This window comes from Macaca nemestrina, chromosome 5 (assembly GCF_043159975.1).
Source record: "Macaca nemestrina isolate mMacNem1 chromosome 5, mMacNem.hap1, whole genome shotgun sequence".
Classification (NCBI taxonomy): Eukaryota; Metazoa; Chordata; class Mammalia; order Primates; family Cercopithecidae; genus Macaca; species Macaca nemestrina.
In genome coordinates this window covers 3,735,927-3,761,809 of record NC_092129.1, presented here as the reverse complement: position 1 = coordinate 3,761,809, position 25,883 = coordinate 3,735,927, and the positions used below count along the sequence as shown (strand labels likewise).

General features: G+C 41.6%; 1 protein-coding gene and 1 pseudogene across 19 annotated transcripts in view; one reads left to right on the top strand and one right to left on the bottom strand.

Moving 5' to 3' along the window:
• The window catches only part of LOC105471030 (putative uncharacterized protein AFDN-DT), a 28,529-nt pseudogene extending 13,142 nt beyond the window's left edge, over positions 1-15,387 (bottom strand).
• Positions 15,294-25,883, top strand: part of LOC105487581 (afadin, adherens junction formation factor) — a 142,446-nt gene continuing 131,856 nt past the window's right edge. For 4 of the 19 annotated variants that reach the window (XM_071096175.1, XM_071096176.1, XM_071096177.1 and 1 more), the window contains exon 1: positions 15,294-15,490. In XM_071096175.1, the coding sequence (XP_070952276.1) occupies positions 15,386-15,490 (105 nt within the window). In that variant the 5' untranslated portion in view covers positions 15,294-15,385. The remainder of the gene's footprint in view (positions 15,491-25,883) is intronic. The other 15 variants (XM_071096179.1, XM_071096182.1, XM_071096178.1 and 12 more) reach the window with 6 other exon arrangements.

Here is a 25,883-nt window from a genome sequence, read left to right as displayed (position 1 = left end):
ACACAACCAAACAGATGAATCTTTCATACATACACAGTCACACTCAATTCTGAGGAGAAGCCAAACGTACCCACAAAAATATATGCTGTATAATTCTGTTTTCACAAACTTCAAAAACGAGACAAATGAGCCTGTGATGTCAGGACCGCGTTTCACTTGAGCAGGGAGTGAAGGAGTGTTCGGGAAGATACATGAGTGGGGTTCTGGGGTGTTGGACATATTCTGCTGTTGTGTTTAAACCTGGGTGTGTGCACAAGTGTTCCTCAAGCTGTATAATGATGGGGCATGCACTTTCCTGTATGTGTTCAACATAGAAGAACAGGAATCAATTAGGTTATCATAATAACTTAATCGTTATGAAGAGGAAAATGGGTGAGGTAGAAAGTACTGCAGAGCTCAGAGGAGAACATACTATCAACTGCCATGGTTGGCCTGCTTTCTTGCGAAGGAAGGAACAGAGGAAACAGAAGAGAGAAAACAGGAGTTACGTTTATAGAAACCTCCCATGAGGAGGCTGAAGGGAGATCTCAGGATGACAACTCATACAACATACTGAGTCCTAGTCCCGATGGGAGCAATGTGACTCGAGAGAGGGAATTTTTCACCAGGATTCCCAGTGCCATGGTACTGCCTTCTTCCCCGGAAGACAGCATGCCCAGGTGAGCCTGGGTTCTTGCTTTTGTGTGGACACATCTCTGCCCTGTTCTCAATGCTCTTCTGCCTGCATCAGTGGAGGGTGCCCATTAATCCATCTTTGTGATTTCCCCAAGGATATATAGAGGTGAATTCATAATTATCGTCTATTTCCATCTCAGAAAATACAACTGTAAACTAAAAAATAATGATTCAGCTTTTTCCCTAGAGCTGTTTCCTCAGGCAACTGAATTACGGATTAATCCTTTTACCCTAGTGCTCTCCCTAGGAAACCTCCAAATGACTTCAGGGAAATTTCATGTAGTTAATGGTTACTGGATCTTTCTGAGTGAGTTATCATTAAAAATACATACTGAGCTTGGTGGTGGATGCCTGTAATCCCAACTACTCGGGAGGTTGAGGCAGGAGAATCGCTTGAACCTGGGAGGCGGAGGTTGCAATGAGCTGAGATCGCACCATTGCACTCCAGCAAATACCTAACCCTAACCCATATCCTAACCCTCACCCTCACCCTCACCTGGTTTGCTAGTAGAAAACCTTGAGTATCATTTTAGACTGAAACACTTTCTGGGTTAATTACCATTGTCCTCCAAGAAAAGCCATCAACTCCGACGTCTATTTTGGTTTCGGCCAAGCAAGTCTCATGTAAACAATTCTTCACTGATAAGAACTGGACGCTTCCCTCCTCTTTGGCGTCTGTAACTTTTTTTTTTTTTTTCCAAGACGGAGTCTCACTGTCACCAGGCTGGAGTGCAGTGGTGTGATCTCGGCTCACTGCAACCTCTGTCTCCCAGGTTCAAGCAATTCTCCTGCCTCAGCCTCCCGAGTAGCTGAGATTACAGGCGCACACCACCACGCCCAGCTAATTTTTTCTTTTTAGTAGAGACCAGGTTTCACGGTGTTGGCCAGAATGGTCTCGATTTCCTGACCTTGTGTTCCCCATCTCGGACTCCCAAAGTGCTGGGATTACAGTGAGCCACTGCACCCGGCCTCGTCTGTAACTTAATATCTGTTTGTTTTTTTTTTTTAACTGATATCTTATATCTAGGCTTCAAAATTAATATTTTGCCATGTTCACCTCTCATTCTGACTTTTTTTTTTTCAACCATTTACAAATGTAAAGAACATGGTCAGCTCATGAGCCATACAGAAACAAGAGGCAAGAGAGATTTGCCTTGCAGGTTGTATTTTGTCCACCCCTGGTCTAGAATAGTAAGGATTTTCTACATATTAATTCATAGTCTAAGGGACCCCAGAAATAGGAGCTGCTTGAGAAGATGTAGTTTGTGGTTTTGAAAGTGACATACATCTAAAAGTATTTAGAATGCTTTTAATGATGGAATTCACCCTGCTTTGTCATTCTTTCATACAGGTTGAGTATTCCCAATGCAAAAATACAAAATGCACTCAAATCTGAAGCTTTTTGAGTGCTGACATGACATGCAAAGGAACTGCTCATTGGAGCATTTGGGATTTCAGATTTTTGGATTAGGGATGCTGAACTGGTAAATATACAATGCAAATATTCCAAAATCTGAAATTTGAAACATTTTTCGTCCCAAGCATTTTGGATAATGAATACTCAACCTGCCTTACAATAAACAAACCAAACAATTAAACTAAAATAACTAATATTTTGACATTAATCTTCGAACAAGCATCTCTTCATGAATGTACTATGTTTAAACAAATAGTTTTTAGCTAAAACACTTCTCTTACTCATAGTTGAATATATATACTTTGGATATTTTGTCATCTATACCCTGGCTACAGCTCATTTTAAAATTATATTTTTTATTCTATTGCTACTTCACTATATTTACACATTGAAATTTAAACTGTAATATTACCTTTATTTAATGGGAAAAATGTATGTAGGGGAAATTAAAAGTTAAAAATGTGAAAAACTAATTGTATTATTGAGCCAAAAGGGTTCATTTATGGAGTCTCCATCCAAATCCAAGCCTAAAAATCATAGACAATTCCCTCATAATTATCTTCTGAAATTAATGGTTTAAAAGATGCTAATAATATATTAAATTGCTTATAGGAATTATAACCACAAATTATTGAAACTCCCTAGTACCTAACACTGTTGTTAATAAGGCATTTCTCAGCACCTTGTAGGTTTACTTTAGCTTAATGAAAAAGCCACGATTCCAATATGTATTGATATATAATTATTTAAAGAATTTAGTATCTGGCCAGCCCCGTAATCCCAGAACTCTGGAAGACCGAGGTGGGTGGATCACTGGAGGTTAGGAATTTGAGACCAGCCTGGACGACGTGGCAAAACCCCATCTCTACTAAAAAATACAAAAATTAACTGGGCATGGTGGCAGGTACCTGTAATCCCAGCTACTTGGGAGGCTGAGGCTGGAGAATTGCTTGAACCCAGGAGGCAGAGGTTGCAGTTAGCCAAGATAGAGCCACTTCACTCCAGCCTGGGTGACAGAGGGAGACTCCAGCTCAAAATAAATAAAAGAAAGAAAGAAAGAAAGAAAGAAAGAAAGAAAGAAAGAAAGAAAGAAAGAAAGAAAGAAAGAAAGAAAGAAAGAAAGAAAGAAAGAGAGAGAGAGAGAAAGAGAAAAGGAAAGGAAAGAATAGCTAAACAATAAATAGGTTTCTTCTAGTCTAAAATGTGAGTTAATAAATAATGAATGTATATTTATTAATTTCTTGATACTGAAGTAAATCTCTAGTAAACAATACACATAAAAAGCCTTGAAACCAAAAATTGTCATTTATTTCAAAATAGTTAGATATGCAGGTCAAACGTTATTGGATATATATTTGAATAACTTTCAAATTTCTTATTCTAGCCAGGCGTGGTGGCTCACGCCTGCAATCCCAGCACTTTGGGAGGCCGAAGCGGGCAGATCACCTGAGGTGAGGAGTTCGAGACCAGCCTGACCAACATGGCGAAACCCCGTCTCTACTAAAAATACAAAAATTAGCTGAGCTTGGTGGTGAGTGCCTGTAATCCCAACTACTCGGGAGGTTGAGACAGGAGAATCGCTTGAACCTGGGAGGAGGAGGTGCAATGAGCTGAGATTGCACCATTGCACTCCAGCCTGGGTGACAGAATGAGACTCTGTCTCAAAAAATAAATAAATAAATAAAATTCTTATCCTATAATTTCAACTTTTCTTATAATTGGTTGTTTTTTAATTGGTTTTTCTTATGAACACTCAATTTAAAATTTTATTTTTAAAAAGACAAGAGTGTTACTATGTAACAATTTAATCGAACTATGCACATAGCTATGTTTTGCCTCATTAACTATCTTAAAAATAAATATACATCTGTGTCTTACTTTAAAGACATTACACTTTGGTAAAAATATTAGGCAGAGAAATTTGTCTGCACAGTCCCGTAATTGCAGAAAGATAAAAAGAAAATGTTATTCTTTGAAATTGCTTTAAGTTTTGTTAAGTTTTCTACACTGAGAAAAATATATCAATATGAAAGGATTTAACACTTAGTGAGCACTACGGATGTATTACTGCAGTGTTCATTTTTCTTTGACAATTCTATGAGGCATCACATCAATCATTTAGATTAAAAAATTGAGTTTCGGAAAGATACTTGGCTATTACATGGCCGATGGCAGTTTGACGTTCGAATTCGGGTCTGTGTGGCTTCACAGGGTGGAAGGTGAAATTCTGTGTGCTTAGGAGAGGAAAATTCAAACGAGTGTCCAACAGAGACGGTCAGGATCTCAGCCCAAGGCTATGAGAAGGGGTCCTCCGGGTGGAGGGAAGAGTCTAGCCTCGCAGGCAAGGCAGGGAAGCAGAGGCTTGCTTCTAAGATGTCAAGAGGAGCCATCTGCCTGGAACTCACGTGGGAGTGACAGGAAATAAAGCTAACAAAAGTAAGGGGCTGAGTTGGCTTTGGGATTTCTTTTAGGGTTAACAGTTTATGTTTGGGGAAAGACTGGAATGATTTGTAATGGGAGAGAACGCCACAGAGGACACACAGGAGAATACATTGTATGAGACAGAACTGCCAGGATCCGGAGACCACTGGGACATTGAAAATGAAGACAGAGGGAGAGTTAGGGACAGCACTGAGATCAAAGAAGTAAACCCTAAACCAGGCACTCCTCCAGCAACCGATACGCAGAGGAGGCCTGGGTTGGGGCCTGCAGGAGACAGTGGTCTGGAGAGGGCAGCGGGAGGAACGGCAGCAAAGTGGCAGGTGAACTCGGAGAGGGAAAGCAGCTGGGAAGCAGGTCGTGGAGAGGGAGAGAGAGCACTTGTCTTTTCCTACCTATAGAATATGTAGGTGAAACATTCACAATATATAATCTACCAAATTCATCATGGATGACTCATTGCAATGAAAACAATTATACTACTACAGAGCACCCCACTCCCCAAAAAAACACAGCAAGGTATTTATTATGACATTGTATGACTTTGAAAGCCTCCAAAGACTGTAGAAGTTTACTGCAATATTCTGAACAAATGGAAGCTTAATGTACTGCCCTTTAATAATTAAAAATATGCATCAAATGTTAAAATTGAATGATTTTTCTTTTTTTCCAGAAGGGCGAATGCTTCTGTATGGTTTCCCTGACACGCAGGTCTATTTAAAAAAAAAAAAAACTTTTCTGGACTTCCTTTTTTCTCATGTCGATTTTTAACCCCTGCAGTGCCAATGTTCAAATGAAGAATGAAAACATTTCTACGTCAATGCAAACTTGGAGAGCATGTTCATATGTCATACTTTAATTTTATCCTCATAACAGCTCTGTAAGGTGGGCAGGAAAGGTCTGTTGCCATCATCATGTTTATTTTTCACATGAGGAAACCGAGTCTCAGACCTGTACAGACCCTTCACTGCCCTACAATTACTGTAAGAAATGGAGCTCAAGGTTGGGAACTGTGGCGCTTAACCCAAGGCTACTTTCCCTTGCAAAGTCTCTGACCGCACAGAGTTGATCTCTGTGCTAGTTAGGAATTGGTGGAAACAGTTTCCCCTAGGAGAAAGGAGGTGTGTGACATTGGGAGAGTCTCAAGGTCAAACCTACAAGGTCATGTGAGCCAGTGATTCTCAAACTCAACTGAACATCAGAGCCACTCAGGGAGACTGAGAATAAAAGATTGTTGGACTCACCCTGAGATTCTGATTCTCTGCGTCTGCCACCGAGTTGAAGGGATGTGTATGCTTAAACAGTTTTTTGCAAGTTGAACAGTGTGTTGATATTTGATGACTTTAAGGAATTATTGTCATTTTTCAAAGTATGAAAATGATATTAAGAAAACATTTTTAAAGAGTGTCTTCTGAAGATACATCTGCAACATTTACTGATGAAATTATGTAAAGTCTGACTTGTGTTTAAAAATAATCCAGGAGCGGAGGGAGAGGGAAGGGGATAAATGAAACAGGCTGTGACAACTGAAGCCAGGTGGTGAGTGAGGAGTGGAGACAGGGACTTCCTCTGGCATTCTATTCGTATTCGATACTATTCATATCACTGTGAGAAAAGCTCCCCAGGAAATTCTGATGATCAGAATTTGATCATTGTTGGATCATTGATCTAATCCAACCACATAACTATAATTACAGAGTCTCCTTGTACATTGCCATGTCTGCGCTCACCTACATTCTAGCTGTATTGTTTGAGGTCACTCGCCTGTTTGTCCTTCTCTGCAGTGGTGCTAAAATCAGGAAATAGTTTCACCAAAACAGGGCATTGGAATATAGACAAGTGTGAGTCATGAGCAGGGGACACTTCTGGGCCTCAGATTTCTCATCTGTGGTTTGTCTCAAACTCAGAGACAGGTTTTCAGATGCCCTCTTGAGTCCACTGTCTTTCCTTCTTTTACAGGAACTTTCTTTCTCAGGCAATTTTCTCCTTTTCTTTCTCAGGTGACTTTCAGCATTTCCTTTTTGAGCTTTACCTTAGAGTTGCGGCTATGGTTTATTCAGGTGCAAATTGACCTACATGTGTCCTGCTTGACACTTGAAAGCACTTTTAATTTGAAGAATCTTGTGCTTCTTACATTCTGGAAAATTCCCAGCGATGATCTCTTTAATTATGCCTCTCCGTCATTCTCTCTAATCCTCTGGAATTCTGACGAGATGAGATTAACTCCCTCCACCTACAGCTCTTGCTCCTTAAGATCTCTCACTTTTGCCGGGCGCGGTGGCTCAAGCCTGTAATCCCAGCACTTTGGGAGGCCGAGACGGGTGGATCACGAGGTCAGGAGATCGAGACCATCCTGGCTAACACGGTGAAACCCCATCTCTACTAAAAAATACAAAAAACTAGCCGGGCGAGGTGGCGGGCGCCTGTAGTCCCAGCTACTCAGGAGGCTAAGGCAGGAGAATGGCGTAAACCCAGGAGGTGGAGCTTGCAGTGAGCTGAGATCCGGCCACTGCACCCCAGCCTGGGCGACAGAGCAAGACTCCGTCTCCAAAAAAAAAAAAAGATCTCTCACTTTTATAAATCTTTTTTTCTTTCCACTCATTTTACTTTCCAGATGCGTTTCTCAGCTTTCTTTTCTGCTTTCAACTGGATTTTTTTATGTTCTTGTTTTATTATTTCTGCCAGTCCTTTTTTTTTTTTTTTAGAGATGGAGTGTCGCTCTGTTGCCCAGGCTGGAGTGCAGTGGCACCATATTGGCTCATCGCAACCTCCACCTCCTCGGTTCAAGCGCTTCTTCTGCCTCTGCCTCCAGAGTAGCTGGGATTACAGGCCTACACAGCACCAGGCCCAGCTAATTTTGTGGTATTTTTTTTTTTTTAGACAGACTTTTGCTCTTGTTGCCCAGGCTCTAGTGCCATGGCGTGATCTCTGCTCACTGCAACCTCCACTTCCTGGGTTCAAGCGATTCTGCTGCCTCAGTCTCCCGAGTAGCTGGGATTACACGTACACACCACCATGCCGGGTTAATTTTGTATTTTTGGTAGACGGGGTTTCTCCATGTTGGTCAAGCTGGTCTCGAACTCCCAACCTCAGGTGATCTGCCCACCTCAGCCTCCCAAAGTGCTGGGATTACAGGCATGAGCCACCGTGCCTGGCCAACTGTGTGTTTTTAGTAGAGATGGGGTTTTACACGGTTGGACAGCTTGGTCTCAAACTTCTGACCTCAAGTGATCCTCCTGCCTCGGCCTTCTAAAGTGCTAGGGTTACAGGCTTGAGCCACCGTGCCTGGCCCCTCTTTTATGTTTTAGAGTCAGGGGTATATATGCAGGTTTGCTACGTGGATTTATTGTGTGATGCTGAGGTTTGGGCCTTGATCAAACCCATCACCCAAAGAGTGAACACAGTTTCCAGTAGGCAGTTCTCTCCTTGCCCCTTTCTCCCTCCCGTGGGCCCCACTATCCACCGTTTCCATCCCTATGTCCCTGTGTCCATAGTGTGTAGCTCCCACTTAGGAGAATATGTAGTATTTGGTTTTCTGTTTCTGTGTTAATTCAGTTAGGATATTTCTGCCAGTTCTTTTTCATAACTTCTTACCCCTTTTGATGCATGTTATTCCTGCATACATTTCTTCAAGTTTCCCAAACATGTTTATTTTAAAGCTCTTTTCAGATTGGTTGCTGATTCAGGTGGTCCCTTAGCATTTGCTGTGTTCACGTGCATGGGAATTTTTTCTCCACCAGCTCATCGTAAGTGGGAGATTCTCTCTCTGCTGTATCTTTGTCAGTGTATCTTTCTGCTCACACCTCTGCTTAACAAAGGCACCTCGTCCGTCCGTGTGGAGCCCTTGTCTAGGAACGAGCCGTGTTGCCATGGTGGAAGGCATCAGATGCAGTCACTCGCTGCGTGGCAGTTCCCGGCAGGAGGCCACACGCACGTTTTCTCTTCCCGGAGACACATGGCTTCACGTCAGTCATGCGGGCAGCTGCAGTTGGCAGCAGCTTCCTCTCCTCCCATGAGCACTTGTGGTCCCTACCATAGTCCCCACCGCCCAACAAGAGCCCCGCTCCTTGTAGGATCTGCCTTCTTTGGGTTCCAGACTCCAGCAGGGCTTTTCCTTCAGCTCCTTCTCACCATCATGCACCTCCATCCCAACGCTGATCCTCAGTCATGCCCATGCTGTTTCAAGTCTCCTACAATTCTATGTTTTCCCTCTTTATTCGTCATCTACCGTTGGCATATATTTAGAGAAGGTGTGTGTGTGTGGTAAGGGTGCTTCGGGGTACGTGCTTATAAAACTATCTTAGTGGAAGTACTAAGGCCAAGTTTCTCCCTTCTCATAGAACTACTGCAAATGTCGAAAGCACTTGAAATAATGTCTAAGCTGCACTTTATTTTCAAAAGCAAGCAAAACCCTGTAGTTTGGTAATTTTTACTTCCAGAGATACTAGTGGATAAAGAAAAGATTTTTCTTCAAAGTCCCTGGATATTCCATTTATGGCTTTGCCATGAACAACACATTTCTCAACACTTTGTTTTGTTTCTATGATTTTTACTGCTGGTAAATAGCACGTTAATAGTACACTCCCCTTCATTTGGTATCTGTTTTTATTTGTTAAAATAAAATTTAATAGGAGTTTGCATTTCAAAACATTAGTTTCCTAGCAAAATTTATATATTCAGCTTATATTCTATATTATACATATAATTTTCTAGCAGAAAAGGGCATAAGATGTAAAAAATAAGTTGATATATTTGTACCCTTTGTTCTTCTTAGGTGTATAAAGCTCCTCCTCTTTTCCCTAGTACTTTCTATATTATAGAACCTGTGAAAATGGGGAGGGAATTAGGTTTATTATATTTAGTTCATTTTAGCACCTGGTTTCCATAATGCCTCCTAAATATTTCTGGCCTTTGTTCTGTTAATGACAGCGAGATCATAGAGTCCTATTAAAGTTGCTCAGTAGGTCAAGCCCTCTATTTTAGGAATGACACAAGCATACTTCTTTCTTCTTCTAGACCCATTGTTTAGAACTGTACCTTTTATTATCAAGAAAAAAGGTGAAAGGCTGGATGGAAAAGCTCCACGACCTCCAGACTGTGGACTCTCTACCCTTGTAAAGCCCACTCACCTGAGTAAAGTCTAGTCTCAGCTGCTGGGATTAGACTAGCTGTAGAAGCTGTGTGCTGGGCACCCCTACCCCGCCCCGCCAGTACACAGCCATCTTCAATCTAGCCAATGCGCGTTTATTAAATATCCGCTAGGTACACAGAACTGTGCTCTCTGCTAGAAGCAGGACACGGAATCAAACACCAGTAAGATGGGTCCCCAACGCCAAGGGGAACAGAACTCGTGAGGAAAAAGGCGCATTCAGAATTTCAAGTCAAAACCAAATTCAAGGTAGCAGCTAAAATCAAAGTGCCAAGTGTAAGGGATCGGGAAAACACGGGGAGATGGCGACAAAAGAACTAGTGCTGTTTAGTTGATTGGTTTTCAAAGTGGGAAACCGAAACTGATGCAATGGGGCATTGGATGGAAAAATTCTGGAAGTGAGAGCACTTCCAGAGCACCATGGAGCGACCCCTTGCAGGCCTAGGGATGCACAGAATGTGGAAAGGACGACAAGGAGGCAGGCAGGGGAGACGCCCTTTCACAAATCTATTCACAGCCTGATATTCTTTCATTATTCTCAGGATATATATGATCACATTTTAACTTAGTCTGCAACACGTACTGAATAAAAGGAAGATAATGCAAAGCAATTCTCCAACACAGTAAAAGGTAAGTGACCTATGTTTATGGTATAATCCCCTTCTAATACTTTCCATATACACACACACACACACACCCCATTTCATTTCTTTGCATTCAGTGTGTATTAGTCCATACCGTTTTTGCATTGCTATAAAGAAATACCTGAGACTAGGTCAATTTATAAAGAAAAGAGGTTTAATTGGCTCATGGTTCTGCAGGCTGTACAGGAAGCATGGCTGGGGAAGCCTCAGGAAACTTACAATCATGGCAGTAGGCAAAGGGGAAGCACATATGTCTTACCTGGCTGTAACAGGAGGAAGTGGGGGAAGGGAGGTACCACACACTATTAAACAACAAGATTTAGTAAGAACTCCATCACCAGAACAGCACCAAAGGGGGAAATCCACCCCCATGATCCAATCCAATCACCTCCCCCCAGGCCCCACCTCCAACATTGGGCATTACAATCTGACGTGAGATTTGGCTTTGGGACGCAGATCTAAACCATATCACAGTGTAAATATGTTGTTTATGTATTTAAGATTTAGTTTTTTCCTTCCAGTATCATCTTAGTTTATAAAATGCCAGAGAATACATTTAACCACAAATGTCTTTCTGGGTTGGTAAGATTATATATATTTTTTAAATAAGTAAGATTAAATTCCTATTTTAAGGGCTGTTTATAGCACTAATTTCTGTGTAAAAACTCACTTCCTGAAAGTTCTAACCTAAAATGTGACTAAATATTGGGAACATGGGAAAGTAATGAAGGAAGCAGATATATATTTGAAAGATATATTTCTTCATTTTCCAGTAAAGTAGCACATACTCTACTCATGAAAAACTAATCCTCTAGAATTTATCTTTTTTGCTTGTTTGTTTAAAAAACAAAATTAACAACACTGGCCTTTCTAGTGATGGGTTAAGCAAAGGAGAGTTTGGTTATTTAACTTTCTAGATCAACTAATTAGATTAACTTTCACGTGCATGGGCTACTGTAGAAGGCTGCCTGCCCTAGAATGTCTGCTATTAGGACCTTTATTAAATCCTTTTACTTTACTTTTTTGCTAAAGACCATCCTCTAAATTGATATATCTACTAAAAGGACTTGTAAGATGATTTATACAATAATAATGACATTTTTCTAAATTTGATTAAATATGGAATTTATTGGCAGCTAGAAAATTAAATGACCTGTAGGGTACTAAATATAGTGATATAGTTAAACATAGTTGATATATTTGTATCATTTTTTAAAAATGTATTAATCTTTTTCCTGGTACTTACTATTTTCTAGAGCCTGTGAAAATTGGGGCAGGAAAAGGTTTATTTCAAGTGGCTGGTCTCAGAACCTGGTTTTCATATTTCAAAAAAATTTTTAAAGTAAGTGCAAAGTTTAATCAGAAATTCAAAAATATTATTACTTTCTGTCCTCACATTTATTCCTATTATGTGATACTTCTTCTTCTTTTTTTTTTTTGAGACGGAGTCCCGCTCTGTCCCTCAGACTGGAGTGCAGTGGCCTGATCTCAGCTCACTACAAGCTCCGTCTCCCGGGTTTACGCCATTCTCCTGCCTCAGCCTCCCGAGTAGCTGGGACTATAGGTGCCCGCCACCTCGCCCGGCTAGTTTTTTGTATTTTTAGTAGAGATGGGGTTTCACCGTGTTAGCCAGGATGGTCTCGATCTCCTGACCTCGTGATCCGCCCGTCTCGGCCTCCCAAATTGCTGGGATTACAGGCTTGAGCCACCGCGCCCGGCCGTGATACTTCTTCTTTTAAGAGAGTCTTGCTCTGTTGTCCTCTATTACCTAGTGCTTTTAGGTTTTACGTAGATTTTGGTTTCAGATGGGAGAAACTTAGAAATATTAGTATATCACTGCTGATTGAAACAGAAGCTGTAAAAACTTTTTGAATAGAGCAACTAAAAATAATATACATTTAAAAGGAAAACTAAAATTATAAAGTAAAAACTTAAATTTTTAAAAACTGACTTATAGATTAAAAAGGTCTTTTTCAACCTCGCCCAGTGCAGCTTCGTTTAGCTTCAGTCCGGTCCTTTCTCTTGCATTTCAGTCTCACCATGTATAAAATGGAATAAATAACAGAAAAGCCCATTATTTTATTTTTATACAGCATTTCTTGGATATCATTTAAGTATAATTTTTAGATGTACCAGAATCCAGTGGGGCAATGAGAATAGAGGATGGTAGCATGTCTGCCTTTTATTGTTCTAGGTGGTATTGAAATTGACACACAGCTCAGAATATCATCCTGGAGTGTTGAACAACGACAGTGAAATAATTTGTCAGCCTGGAAATTTTCATGTCCTAAACATATACCAGTTATGGGAGTGTTCATGATTTAAGAATCATAGGTATTCTATGAATTTCTGGTTGCTCTTAAACATTTGTCAATAAACTAATGTTGGTTGGGACCTATGGTGAACTGTAGTTTAGATATTGATATACCACTCATACATAATACAAATGGGGACTTTTAATGACAGTCAGAAAAACGAGAATAATTCACATTAATTTAGAGCCTTCTATGTGTCCTGCATCACTCAGTAGGTATTTCACATATGCTACATGTTTTTTATTACAAAAATAACACTGCAGAGAGCCCGTAACTGTTTTCCAGGAATCCTGAATTTTCTCTTTAGCGATGCTACACATACTTACTTTGGACATCAGCAATCTAACTGCCAGCTTTGCAAACTCATTCTTCAAGAGGCAAGTTACTCTTGGTAACAGCATCCTCGGGAATGAAGCTCCTGCAGTTGAGGTTCAGTTAACGCTGTGCCAGGGATCTGTGCAGCACATGTAGAACCCAGTGAGAGTCCTTCGCTGTGCCGGCACGGGGATGCTCACACAGTAAAAACTCGAGTCTATCAAGAAGCACAGGAACTGAAAGGCATAAAGAAACCGAGTGCTACAACATGAAGATGCCATTTAGACACAGATGCTTTTCTGCACGTCACCACACTTTAATTTTAAGAAAGGAGACTAGCGATCTATTGCATAATTCATTCCCCCATGGCACTGGTTCAACACCCCAGGCTCCTCTGCTGAGAAGCCTCCTTATGTAGCTGTACTGGACAAGTGCAGTAGAAAAGACAGAACCCAGTGAGGATGACAGAATTCTCTAATTGTCTGCAAAAGAGAAAATCCAGTTGGTGGAGAGAAAAATTATTTCCACACTGGAAGAAAAAGTAATGACAAAAATAAAAAGGCTTTGTCAAATATAGTTCACTCTTCTCATTACTTGCCTTAGTGTTTCAAAGATAAACGCTTTTTTGTTACACATCACAGATAACGTAAGAACGCAACTTCGCCTGACTGAATATTGCATGGGGAGACTGCTGGGATGTGTTCTACAGCCAAAACAAAGGGTGGGGGAGGGGAGGAGCAGTTACAAAAAAGACACCTAATAAAAAAAAGCCCTACAATTCACAAAGCTTGCTACTGAAATTAATTTCAGGTTTCCACGTCCACGTACAGGTACAGGATTTAAAATGACGCTCACGCGGCATCTCTCAGGGCCAACAGGGGCGCATCAAAGCTTCCCTTCGACGTTTATTAACTCTGCAGTCCGTTCTCTACATCTGGGAAGGATTTGCAGATAACAATGTGTCTGAGAGAAGAGGCGTTTTCTAAGGAGACACACAAAGGCAGTGGGAACCTCCAACCTCACTCAGCGAGAGGAACACCGCACAGCAGTGTGGGGGCTCGAACACCCCGGGAGCAGCGGGGCGCGGTCCGGAAAACATGACACTTGAAATGCACACAAAGCCTAATAAGGTATCCTCCTCGGAAGAAAACAGCTTGAAAAGGTCAGCTTCGAAGTGACCCCAGCAGAAAGGAATCACCCTGGAAGAAACACGCAGCAGCCCCGGGGCAATGCGCAGGTTGGAGGAGCAGCGAGCGCGGGGAGCGCAAGGCCCTTCGGAGGGCGCCGCACCGCACTGCGCTCCGTACCTGTGCCGCCACGCCCACCTGTCCCCTGCTGTGCCCAGCACCGCCCATTTAGACCCTGCACCACCCGTCCGGACCTAACCTAGCACAGCCCGTCCGGAACCCGCACCGCCCACTTGGATACAGCACCGCACGTCCAGACCCAGACCCGGCCGTCCGGACCGAACCCAGTACCGCCCATCAGACCCAGCGCCGCCCATTTAGACCCTGCATTGCCAGTCCGAACCGAATCTAACACAGTCCATCGGACCCATCGCCCGTTCGGACCCAGCACCGCCCGTCCAGACCCAGACCCGCCAGTCCGGACCGAACCCAGCACCGCCCATCGGACCCGGCGCCGCCCATTTAGACCCAGCACCACCCATCCGAACCGAACCTAGCACCGCCCATCGGACCCAGCACCGCCCATCCAGATCCATCACCACCCATTTGGACCCAGCACCGCCCGTCCCCTCCCGTCCGGACCGAACTCAGCACCGCCCATCGGACCCAGCATCGCCCGTCCGAACCCAATGTAGCACCGCCCATCGGACCCATCACCGCCAGTCCAGATCCAGCAACGCCCAGTTGGATCCAGCACCGCCCGTCCAGACACAGCACCGCGCGTCCGGACTGAACACAGCACCTTCCGTCGGACCCAGCACCGCCCATTTAGATTCAGCAGCGCGCATCCGAACCGAACCTAGCACCGTTGGTCGGGACAGAACCCGGCACCGCCGGTCCGGACCCACCACCGCCAGTCCAGACCGAACCCTAGCGCCGCGTGGGGCCCGCCCTCCGGCGTCTCCCTCCCTGGCGGCCGCGGCAGCAGCACCTAGCGGAGCGGCCCGGAGGTGCGGCGGCGGCGCGCGGGCGGCGGCGCGCACGGCGGGCGGGGGCGCGCACGGCGGCGGGCGGGGCGCGGGAGGGTGCGGGCGCCGGGCGCACACCGGCCGGCGGGGCTGAGGCGGCGCGGCGCGGCGCGGACTGAGCCCCAGGCGGAGGCCGAGTCAGAGGACGCGGCGCGGGCGCGGAGGCGGAGGCGGCCGGTGGGGGGCGGCGAGGGGCGTCGGATCCCCGCAGACCTGTCGTCCTCGGCCCGTCCTCCGGCCCCGGCCCCGCGCGGCTGAGGAGGCGCGGCCGGGACCATGTCGGCGGGCGGCCGTGACGAGGAGCGGCGGAAGCTGGCCGACATCATCCACCACTGGAACGCCAACCGGCTGGACCTGTTCGAGATCAGCCAGCCCACCGAGGTGAGCGCCGCGGGGCGCGGGGCCTGCGCGACCCCCGCCCGCCGCGCCCCGCCCCGCCCCTCCCCCCCTACCGCCGCCCGCCAGCCGCGGACCCGCCCTCCCTTCCCCCTCCCCCACTCCTCCCCCTCTCTCCCCTCCCCCTCCCCCAGGCCCACCGCGGGCCCCGGCGTCCCCCGCAGCCCCCGTCCCCCTGCCGCGGTGGATCCCGGGGTCGCGGGGGCTGGCGGGGCGCGGCAGTCACCTGTTCCCCTCTCCGGCCGCTCACCTGGTGGCTCACCTGGGTCGCCGCCCCCACCGCCGCGAGCGCGGCGCGGCCCCGGCCTGATCCCCAGCCGCGCGGGGGGCGCGGCGGCGCGCGGGGCAGGAGCTCTCCACCTGCAGCCCGGTTCTGGCTCGCGGCGCCCCTTCGCCGTGGCCGGGATGGAACCTGGGAGGCGCGCTGTGCTTCGGGTTCACAAACTTGCAGGCTGCCAGCTGGGAGGGGAAAGTCAGTATCACAAAGTTCGGGAGCTGCGGGTTCCCTGATGGCACAGGCCGGGAATCGGACTCCCCCGAGGAAAGGCGTGCCTTCTCCACCTCTGGGGCTGCGAGGAGGGGCCCTCTGCGGTGGCCTCTGCCCGGAGGGAGGCGCCGGCCCCGGGCTGGCTCCCCGAGAGGAGGAGGAAATCACGCTCTCTCCTGGCCTGGTAACAATGGGGGTTGTTTATAACAAAGCTGCTGAAAGCGTTCCGAGCAGCTTTTAAAAAAGTGTGTGAGTCCAAGTCCACCAGGAAGGGCTCTGTGGAGAGGGGAGGGAGGTGAAGGGTCAGGGAACAACCCTGTAAATCGCTCTGCAAGGGTCGGTTCCGCGCTCTGTTCATTCGGTGGCTGCACAGACTTTAATAGCATAAAAAACGTTTCCCTCAAGTTTTGTGCCTGTTTAGGAAATCATTTTAATAGCGTCTATTTTTGGTTTGTTGTAATAGGTGATTTATAGTTAACACTTGCTATAAAATACTAGCTCCTAGGCAACAGAACGGGTTTGGCAAATTTGAACATTCTTATGAAATGTATTCCTTTTATCATTAAATTCCACTGTATATTTTGGAGAAAATTTGACTATTGCTTCTCTGATTTCTTGATTTTTTTGCCAGTCATGGGAAGGACTCTATTTCTTCTGTCTTCGTCTGTACCTGTGACTGCACTTGACGTGGGTAGCTAGCCATTTGTCTTAATCCTTAGTTGAATACTGACACACATCATTAGGCTCAGGTTGCCAATTTGAGCATAGATGTTATGTTAAGTTACTCCTGATTCATTCATCTTCTGTAATGATTTTACGAGTTAGGTTCTAGTAAGCGAGTTAGTATTATGTACTTAAGTGTTCGTTCATAGACTATTTAGTATATCTTTAGAAAGGGGGCATAATTTAGTTTCAGGATTATGCTTTCTTTCAGAATAATGAATTCATTTTTCTTTTTATCACAAGTTAAAAAAAAAATGACCGTAAAACATTTTCTTGGTATGTAGTTTTTTTTGTTTGAATGGATTTTTTTTTTTTTTTTTTCTTTTTTGAGACGGAGTCTTGCTCTGTTGCCCAGGCTGGACTGCAGTGGCCGGATCTCAGCTCACTGCAAGCTCCGCCTCCCGGGTTTACGCCATTCTCCTGCCTCAGCCTCCCGAGCAGCTGGGACTACAGGCGCCCACCACCTCGCCCGGCTAGATTTTTGTATTTTTTAGTAGAGACGGGGTTTCACCGTGTTAGCCAGGATGGTCTCCATCTCCTGACCTCGTGATCCGCCCGTCTCGGCCTCCCAAAGTGCTGGGATTACAGGCTTGAGCCACCGCGCCCGGCCTTTTTTTTTTTTTGAGAGATTTCTCAAGTTTGGTTTAAGGAATCTTTTTTCAATTTAATAAAGAGAATTCAGCTTTTTGGGATTTTGAATTGAGTTAGCATTTAAAAAAAATCTCAAATCAGAAACATAGTTCATTGATTTAAATTCTATTTTAAGCACTCAGTTGAAACTTTTTATTTCTTAGTGATATGACTAGTTACTAAAATTGGCCTGTCATTTGGAAAGCTATTTTTTCAGTTATACTGTAGGTGAAAGTTTGCTGTGTACATACATTGAAGCAAAACAAGAATTGAAGGACTTGGAAAAAAAGATGATATATTATTTCATTTACTATTTTTTCTCCCTGCTTATATCTGAACGTTTCTATTTTTAGAAATTATTTTTCAGAATTGTATTAGAAGCCTTTCATAATGAAATGAATTGGTTTTTAAGAATGTCCGTATGTTGGTTTTTTAGCTTTTTCACTATGTAGTGGCTGGCTCACACTTTCTATTTTGTTTTCTCCAGAACCTTCCTGTACTATTAAATTTATTCAGGTCCTAGTTAAGCTTTGCATTTAACATATTGTATCTTTTATTATGATGTAGGTAAACTTAATATGAGTAATTCAGCCAGTATTTCAAGGCCAACAGTTTCAATTTGCTTTGTCTAAGCTCGTGTGAATTTTTTTTTTTTTAACCATCTAATGATTATTTTTAGTCTATTTGGCCATCACAAGTTCAGTTTTTTAGTTTTCTGCAAGAACAGAAGCATTGTGTACTGGTCCTTATCAGATGTTCAGTAGATGTTGAACAAATTCACTGCAGGAGTTGATTTGTAGAAATAAGATTTAAGTCTTGTATTTATTTACTTAGGTAATCTTTTTATGCGTATGAGAGTATAGTTGTGGGTTTTCTTTTGTTTGTTTTTTTTTTCTGGTACAGTGATCAGTATCTATTTTCAAATTTTATAACTTCATTAATCATCTGTGATTGGTGATTTCAGGCAGCTTTGATAACCACTGATAATTCTGTGGTTTCTGTGTTTAGGAAGATGATAAACTTGGTTCTTTGGATTACATTCTTTTTTTAAGAAAATTAGAGTATGTTTTAATATCATCTTGGCTAAGTTTGCTTTTTCCTTTGTATTCACATTTGTGTGTAAAAGAAGGGCTTCCAAAGAATAAGCAGGCTATCACTGGAGTATTTTTCAGGCTCTTTGTCACTTGGATCCTAGATTCATTTGGAATTTGTAAAATGAGAGTTGATTTAAACCTAATGTTGTTATTTTATAACCAGGAGATTGATGCTAAGCTAACTTAATGTCTTGATTACTATGAAAAACTATAGCCCACAGAAACTCCTTAAAGTATGTATAGTCCTTCCTTTGCTTATTTTTAATGTTATGACTTGTTTTCTTTTAGGGATTCCTAGTTAATTATGACAGCAGAGTCCTTTTAATCTCTCCTGTCACCTCCTCAGAGGAGGGCTTCTCTGGTTATCTAAAGGTCTCCCTGTTGGTTTTAACGTACCATGACTTGTCACTGCCATTGGTATGTCTGTCTCCCTCTCTTACTACACGAAGGCAAGAGTGTAGAATTTTCCTGAATAATTGTTGTGTGTATTGCATGGTAGGGGCTCAATAAATACTGTGTGGAAAGAATGTCAAATATGGCCTTCATGGTATATACCTTTATTCATGACAAAATATGGGATATATACTTTCTAAAAATTTAGTGGGGAGTATTTATTAGACCAGTGAATATTTACGTTTCTGTGTCTTATTCTTAGTTTTGCAGGAAGCTTACACTTAAATGCAGAAATTATGCTAGGTATTGACTGTTTAGCTTCATGAGATACTTCTTAAAGTCATTTATTTTTTACTGAATTTATTGCCGCCTTCTTGCCCTGATGGTGAAAATAATCCAGAATTTATGTGGATACCTACATATGCTTTATTACAGGTGAATACATTATATTTTAATGCTCCGATTAATCAAGAAGTAATGTGGTGATTCATGTTTTCCAGAGATGTGTGTAAGAAATAACTTTGTCAGCAGAGGTAGAGTAGGAAGTCTTCAGGTGAAGTGGTAATAATTGCATAACTTATAGCTGTTATCTATATTCCAGAGTAATATATAGCTTGTGACTATGCTTTATCATACAACTGAACTATATTTGAAACTTTTTTTGTTTTGTTTTGTTTTTGAGTTGGAGTCTCACTCTCTCGTCCAGGCTGGAGTGCAGTGGCGCAATCTCAGCTCACTGCAACTCTGCCTTCCAGGTTCAAGTGATTCTTGTGTCTCAGCTACCTGAGTAGCTGGCATTACAAGTATGTGCCACATCTGGCTACCTTTTGTATTTTTAGTAGAGACAGGGTTTTGCCATGTTGGCCAGGCTGGTCTGGAGCTCCTAGCCTCAGGTGATCTGCCTGGCCTCCCAAAGTCCTGGGATTACAGGCATGAGCCACTGTGCCTGGCTGTCAATAGTTGTATTTTTAAACATTGGTACTGCTAAAGATCTCTTTCTGGTGACTGATGTTATAATGAGATGGATGATTGCCATTTAGTATTTATAGGCATCTCTATTTTTTATTTTTGATAAGTTGAATCTCATTGGTGGTTATAACCTTTTAAAAATCTTTATTTCCTTTAATAACTGGTTAAGTTTTATGTTTGATTTGGTGTGTTCTTGTGAGTCTGAGGGACAGCTCTTATCTAACAGTGTTGAGTCATCTTAGGCAAGTTTCAATTTGCTGTCCTCCTGCTAGTGAAAATTAATTTTATTTTTCATAATTTGTAGACCTCATGGAAAATAAGTATAACTATAGACTTTTATAACACTATGAAACTGTGATTGTGGTTAAATTAATAGTGGCAGAATAGCAGAAATGAGTCTTTCATATTCTTGAAAAATAGGGGTCGTAAGTGATCAAGATATGATACCAAATTGGTGGGAAGCTTAAGAAACGTTTATGATTGTCGTTAAGGATTTGATTGAGCAATTGCAGTATATAAAGCATTATTTCTAGGTGTTGGTTAATATGGTGGCATAGACTAATTTGTTTATAAACAGTTTTACCGTAAAGACTTGAATTTTGGTGTAATGTCAGTATGTACTAATAAGTAGTATAGCATTTATTTTGATATAAACATGTTTCTTTATTATAAATAAAATGTGTATGCAGATAGCAGTTATTGAACATATGAGACTGAACTTCTCAGTTGAAAATTATTTTCAGGTTAGATAGAGTCTTGATTTCTGCTGTTGTTCAAATGTTTGCTATTTCAGTTAGTTTTCTGGCTGATTGTATATAGGGTATACCCATTCACCTTGTAGATACTGAAGACGGGGATCAAATGTATCTGTGTGACCTACATTTACACTTGCAAGTTGGATACTAAGCAGTGTGCCAAATCCCACAGACCCTTTAACCAGTTCTGGGCCTGTCAGAGTTGGCTAACACTGATGTGCTGATAGGGCCTGAAAATCTACTGGTGGGCTTCCAGTTCGTGTCTCCGTATGTAGGAGTTCATAGCAGGTGTGTGCATGTTCTCAAAATTGTACCATCTTTATTCATGATTAGAAGATTTTTCTTAACATTTCTCGTTGTGTGTAACTGGGCTAAAGCAGGCTGAGAGGTGGTAAGGGAGATCATTGCCTAGCTCAAGTCAGCTGGTTGAGATTTTATTCTAGCAACATAAAATTCATAAAATTCATAAAATTCACTAATAAAACATAAAATTCACTAATAAAAACATAAAACATAAAATTCACTAATCATTTTGATGTATATGATTGACCAAAACCATATTAGAATTTAATTTAGAAAGTGAATGTGCTTAATAAAGTGAGAAAAAGCATATAGAGAGGTGGTTCAAATATAAGCAGGAAGGTATTTTCCCAGTATGTTTCCAAAAGTAAAGAATAATTTGAATTTTTATACTTTACGAATTTATTCGTATATGTCATGAGTGAAACTTTTGAGGAACTGAAATAGAATAGTTTACTATGGCTGGAAAAGAGCCAAAATTTTTGTGCTTTTGCCCCAAGAAATTTAATGTTAAAATTGTGTGGCTTACAGAAAATAAGGAATGTCAGTCTTCGTTGCACATGTTTACATTTTGTTATGTTTTTAGGCTGAATATACACAACTCGCTTTATCTTGTAAGCATCAGTCCTTTCTAGTTAGACTGGCCATATGGAACCCTATGAGTGCAAGTGGGCACTATTAATCATTATACCAGGACAACAGGCATAAACTGGAGTTGTCTCCTTTAACTCTAGGCATGAGCAGGGTGGACTTGCTGGCACTGTGTTTTCAGTTTCTGCAGTTTCAAACTTCCTGAAGTTTATTAGTGCCCGATTGACCTAGGCTGACAGGACAAGACCATTTTCACAGAATATTCGGACCTTTCTTTGTGTGTTTTGAAAACCATCTTCCTCTTCGGTAGGGTAGAAGCAGGCTGAAAAGTACATACTGCAGTTGAGACTGGCTCTAGTCTAGCTCTGCCACCGGACTAGAGTAACAGCAGCAGGCTAGGTTGTTTCTAAATGAGGAAGTCGTGCGTTTTGCCTCCTAAAACTCCACCTGAAAGTACTTTTGATTTTCAGAACAGAAGAAAGATTGACCCAACATTATTATCCGTGAAAAAAATGCTCATTTGTTACTGTTGTTTGGGGGGTGTTTTATTGGCTGAGTGGTGCAGTGGGCTGTTTTATTCAGAATCCTAGCAAGTTCTCTTGCTTGATTTCATACATGTTCTATTAAAGGAAAATCAGGCAGTTTCTGCTCTTCGCAAACTTAAAACTTTTGGTTCTTCCAAGAATTTACTTTCTCTTTATTCTTGTTTGCTCATAGTGGTACTTTCCATTGTGGCCTACTTATTATTCTAGTTCCTGATGTTTTATAGGAGAACCACCAAAAATTCTGTCATTTTTTTCACTGTTACCAGCTTTTGGTACTGAGATTTGAGATTGCCAGTTTCACCTGTCTTCTTTGGCTTTGGTTCTGTATGTTAAGTAGAGAAAATGAAATGGGAGTGACAATATGGTCACTCTCAGACACTATCCACTATTTTAAAAACATTGTATTTTTTAAGTTTCATAACCTCTTATAAACATGCTTAGTATAAAATTCATAGATTGGGAAGATATCTTTCAAATATGTTATTTTAAATATTGTTATTGTTATCCAAATAAACTTCTGAGTGCTGCAGACTCCTAGATGCTCGTGCAGTATACCATGATTTTACATAGGTTGCAAAGAACATTTGTTTTTCAATAATATGATTTTACGTGAACTTTTAAATGAGTTATTAGGTTACATTACATTACACTTTTTGCATTAATTTCATTGGCAGAAACTTGGAATTATTTTTTAAATTTTTTTATTTCTGTAGGTTTTTGGAGAACAGGTGGTATCTGGTTACATGAGTAAGTTCTTTAGTGGTGATTTGTGAGATTTTAGTGCACCCATCACCCATGCAGTGTACACTGAACCCAGTTAGTAGTCTTTTATCTCTCAACCCTTTCCCACCCTTTCCCCCGACTCCCTGAAGTCCATCGTGTCATTCTTATACCTTTGTATTTTCATAAGTGCTCGCGCTTAGGAGTGAGAACATACGGTATTTGGTGTGCCATTCTTCAGTTACTTCACTTAGAATAATAGTCTCCAGTCCCATCCAGGTTGTTGTGAATGCCATTAATTTGAATGATTTGTTGTTGTTGTTGTTGTTGTTGTTGTTTTTGGAAGGGTATAAAACATGGTAGATGGAACAGTGGACATACATCTTGAATAACAAGTCACGGTACGTCGCGCCATGAAAACACCCCTCCTGCCGCCCAGGGAATGATTGTTTTTAAGAGACATTGGGAATAAAATCAGTTGTGTCAAGGATTCTAATTTGAGCTTACTTTATTTTCATTTCTGCTATCCTCCTTTGGGAGATTCTTTTAAATACTTTTCATACTCTACACAGTGGAGTGGATTACATCCCTGTAATCCCAGCGCTTTGGGAGGCCAAGGCAGGAGAATTCCTTGAGCCCAAAAGTTTGTGGCCAGTCTGGGCAACACAGTGCGATCCCGTCTCTACCAAAATTAAAAAAAGAAAAATTAACAAGCAGGGTGGCACATAACCTGTGTTCCCAGCTTTTTGGGAGGCTGAGACAGGACGATTGCTTGAGCCCAGGAGGTTAAGGCTGCAGTGAGCTGTGAAGGAGCCACTGCACTGCACTGAAGCCTGGGTGACAGAGTGAGACCCTGTCTCAAAAAAAAAATTTGTCTGCCTTGCACTTTGAATGGTTCTTTTACTCACGTGTGATTTTCTTCCCTCATGTTGATTATTAGGAAAAATCGATTCACTGAGTTATGCAAATCTACTAAATGTTGACAAATTTCCTTAAAGAATATCAAAATGTTAACTTTTGTTAATATCACCACTGATCTCATCAGAAAAATTATAAATATGGGGAAGCTCTCAAACTCTCAGTAGTGGATACAAGTTTTTTTAAAATTTTCATTTCAGAGCTCAAATTTTATTATTGACATCCCTGTCATAGGTAGCACTTGAAGAGATAAGCTTGCTTTATTCATTTTTGACAAAATGTCTGTCAAATATCCAAGCCTAAATAAGCACAGTTGTTCTTTCAAGTGAAAAAATGGTGTTCCATGAAAGAAGTGACTGATTCAATTGCTGAAATACTTTTTTTTGAGACAGCTGTCAAGCTGTGGTATGCAGATGTAGAAGGGCTTTATGTACGCCCATTTTGGCACATAATTGAACAAACAAACATGTACTCAATTTTCAAGGAAATCAATCATTTTTTTTCTGTTGTATCAAAGACATTCTTAAGTGAAACTGGCTTTTTAAAGAAGTTCGCATAGCAGTAAAACATACGTTTTGTATATAGTGCATTTTGATGCTACTTCCTTGATGTGGTGCTAAAGTGCCATCAGCTATACTCATCATTGCTTTGACCATTCATGCAAATTCCAACAAAATGAGAAAGGCTAGTACTGTCCAAGTATTATTAAGAAAATAGTTTTGATCTCACGGATGACCTGAAAGGGTCTCAGGGAACCTTGGGGATTCATGGACTGCAGTTTATGAGCTGCTGCCCTAGAATGTTTAGTGATGAGTTTTAGGGCTGATTTAAAAAATATGTGTGTTCTAAGGTAGATATTACGGTGTTTTCCAAGTAAGGCTATGATATAAACGTATAACATTTTAAAATGTGAACATAGAGCTCATTATTATGGAAGGATACATTTCAACATAGTTATTTTACGCATTATATATTTTCTGTATTTATAAATGCCTCCTTTTAATTTTTAGTTATCAGTGCTAAGATGTACACATTTACATTTTTGTTACTTGAGAATACTGGCCACAAGCTATTAGCTAGAGTGATGACCATCAACTTTTATTACTTGAGTTCACTTGGTATGTGACCTAAGCCACACCTAGTTATGGGATTTTTCAAGTTCTACTTATAGATCTTGTAGTGCAGGGAGCAGTGGCGTCTCATGTATTCAGCACAATGGGGAGTTATGCTGTTGTTTAATGTGGCTTAGACCTTCCTTCTGGCACTTGTCTGCCCTTTCAGTCTCCGTCCCCCAAATACAAACTCTTGAGTTATGCCAACCATCGGCTGTCTAAGGACGTCTTTTTTTCCTACTATGTTTAGTTGTATTTTCTCTTAGCTTATTTCGTGAGAAACAGACACACAGACACAGACAGTATTTTATGTTCTAAGACCCATCATGCACATATGGGTTTTTAATACTTCAAAATAATATGTGGATATATTAAAAAAATGTGTGATAAAAACAGAATGAGTACTGCATTTATATTTAAGATTAGCATCACTTAAGATTAGTTTTATTTCTACTTAGTGGCACCTTGTTTTGCACAAAATATATTGTGTTGTTAATTTATGGATGAGTGCAAATGCATTTTGAGTTTTCGAGTCACCAATTTAATTATTATAGATAACATTACTAAACTATTATGATGGTACACAATTTTTAACCATTTGGTGAAACATGCTTATTATGATGGTACACAATTTTTAACCATTTAGTAAATCGTGCTTATTAGCAAACTTTGTTTTAGTTTATCAGGACAATTAATACAGATGAAAAATCCTAGTCGGTGAATATATGAATTTGTAATGATTCTTTTGTAAATCAGCTAAGCTTTTGCTTATTCAGGAGAAGTCTGCCAGGAGTACCATGGACAGTGTTTTTACTGCATTTAATATTTAAGACCTCAAATATTTAAAAATGTGTTTTTAATTTAAGATTGGCAAAGGTGACTTCAGTGAGTTCATAGTACAATTAATGTGGCTTTTGTGCCAAACTTGCTGATATTAATTTATAAGAAATTTTATTACCTTCATGACATTGTTAGTTTTGAGAATATGAAGGACAGTGAAATTAAGACTAGTAAATCAGGAAAAACGTTAAAAAAATTTATGATATTTTATGGCTGATTTTTAAAGTGTATTCTTGAACATGTGAGCTAGTATGTTTGCTTCACTGTAGTAAGATACAGTTAAAAAATACTTGCTTCTTTC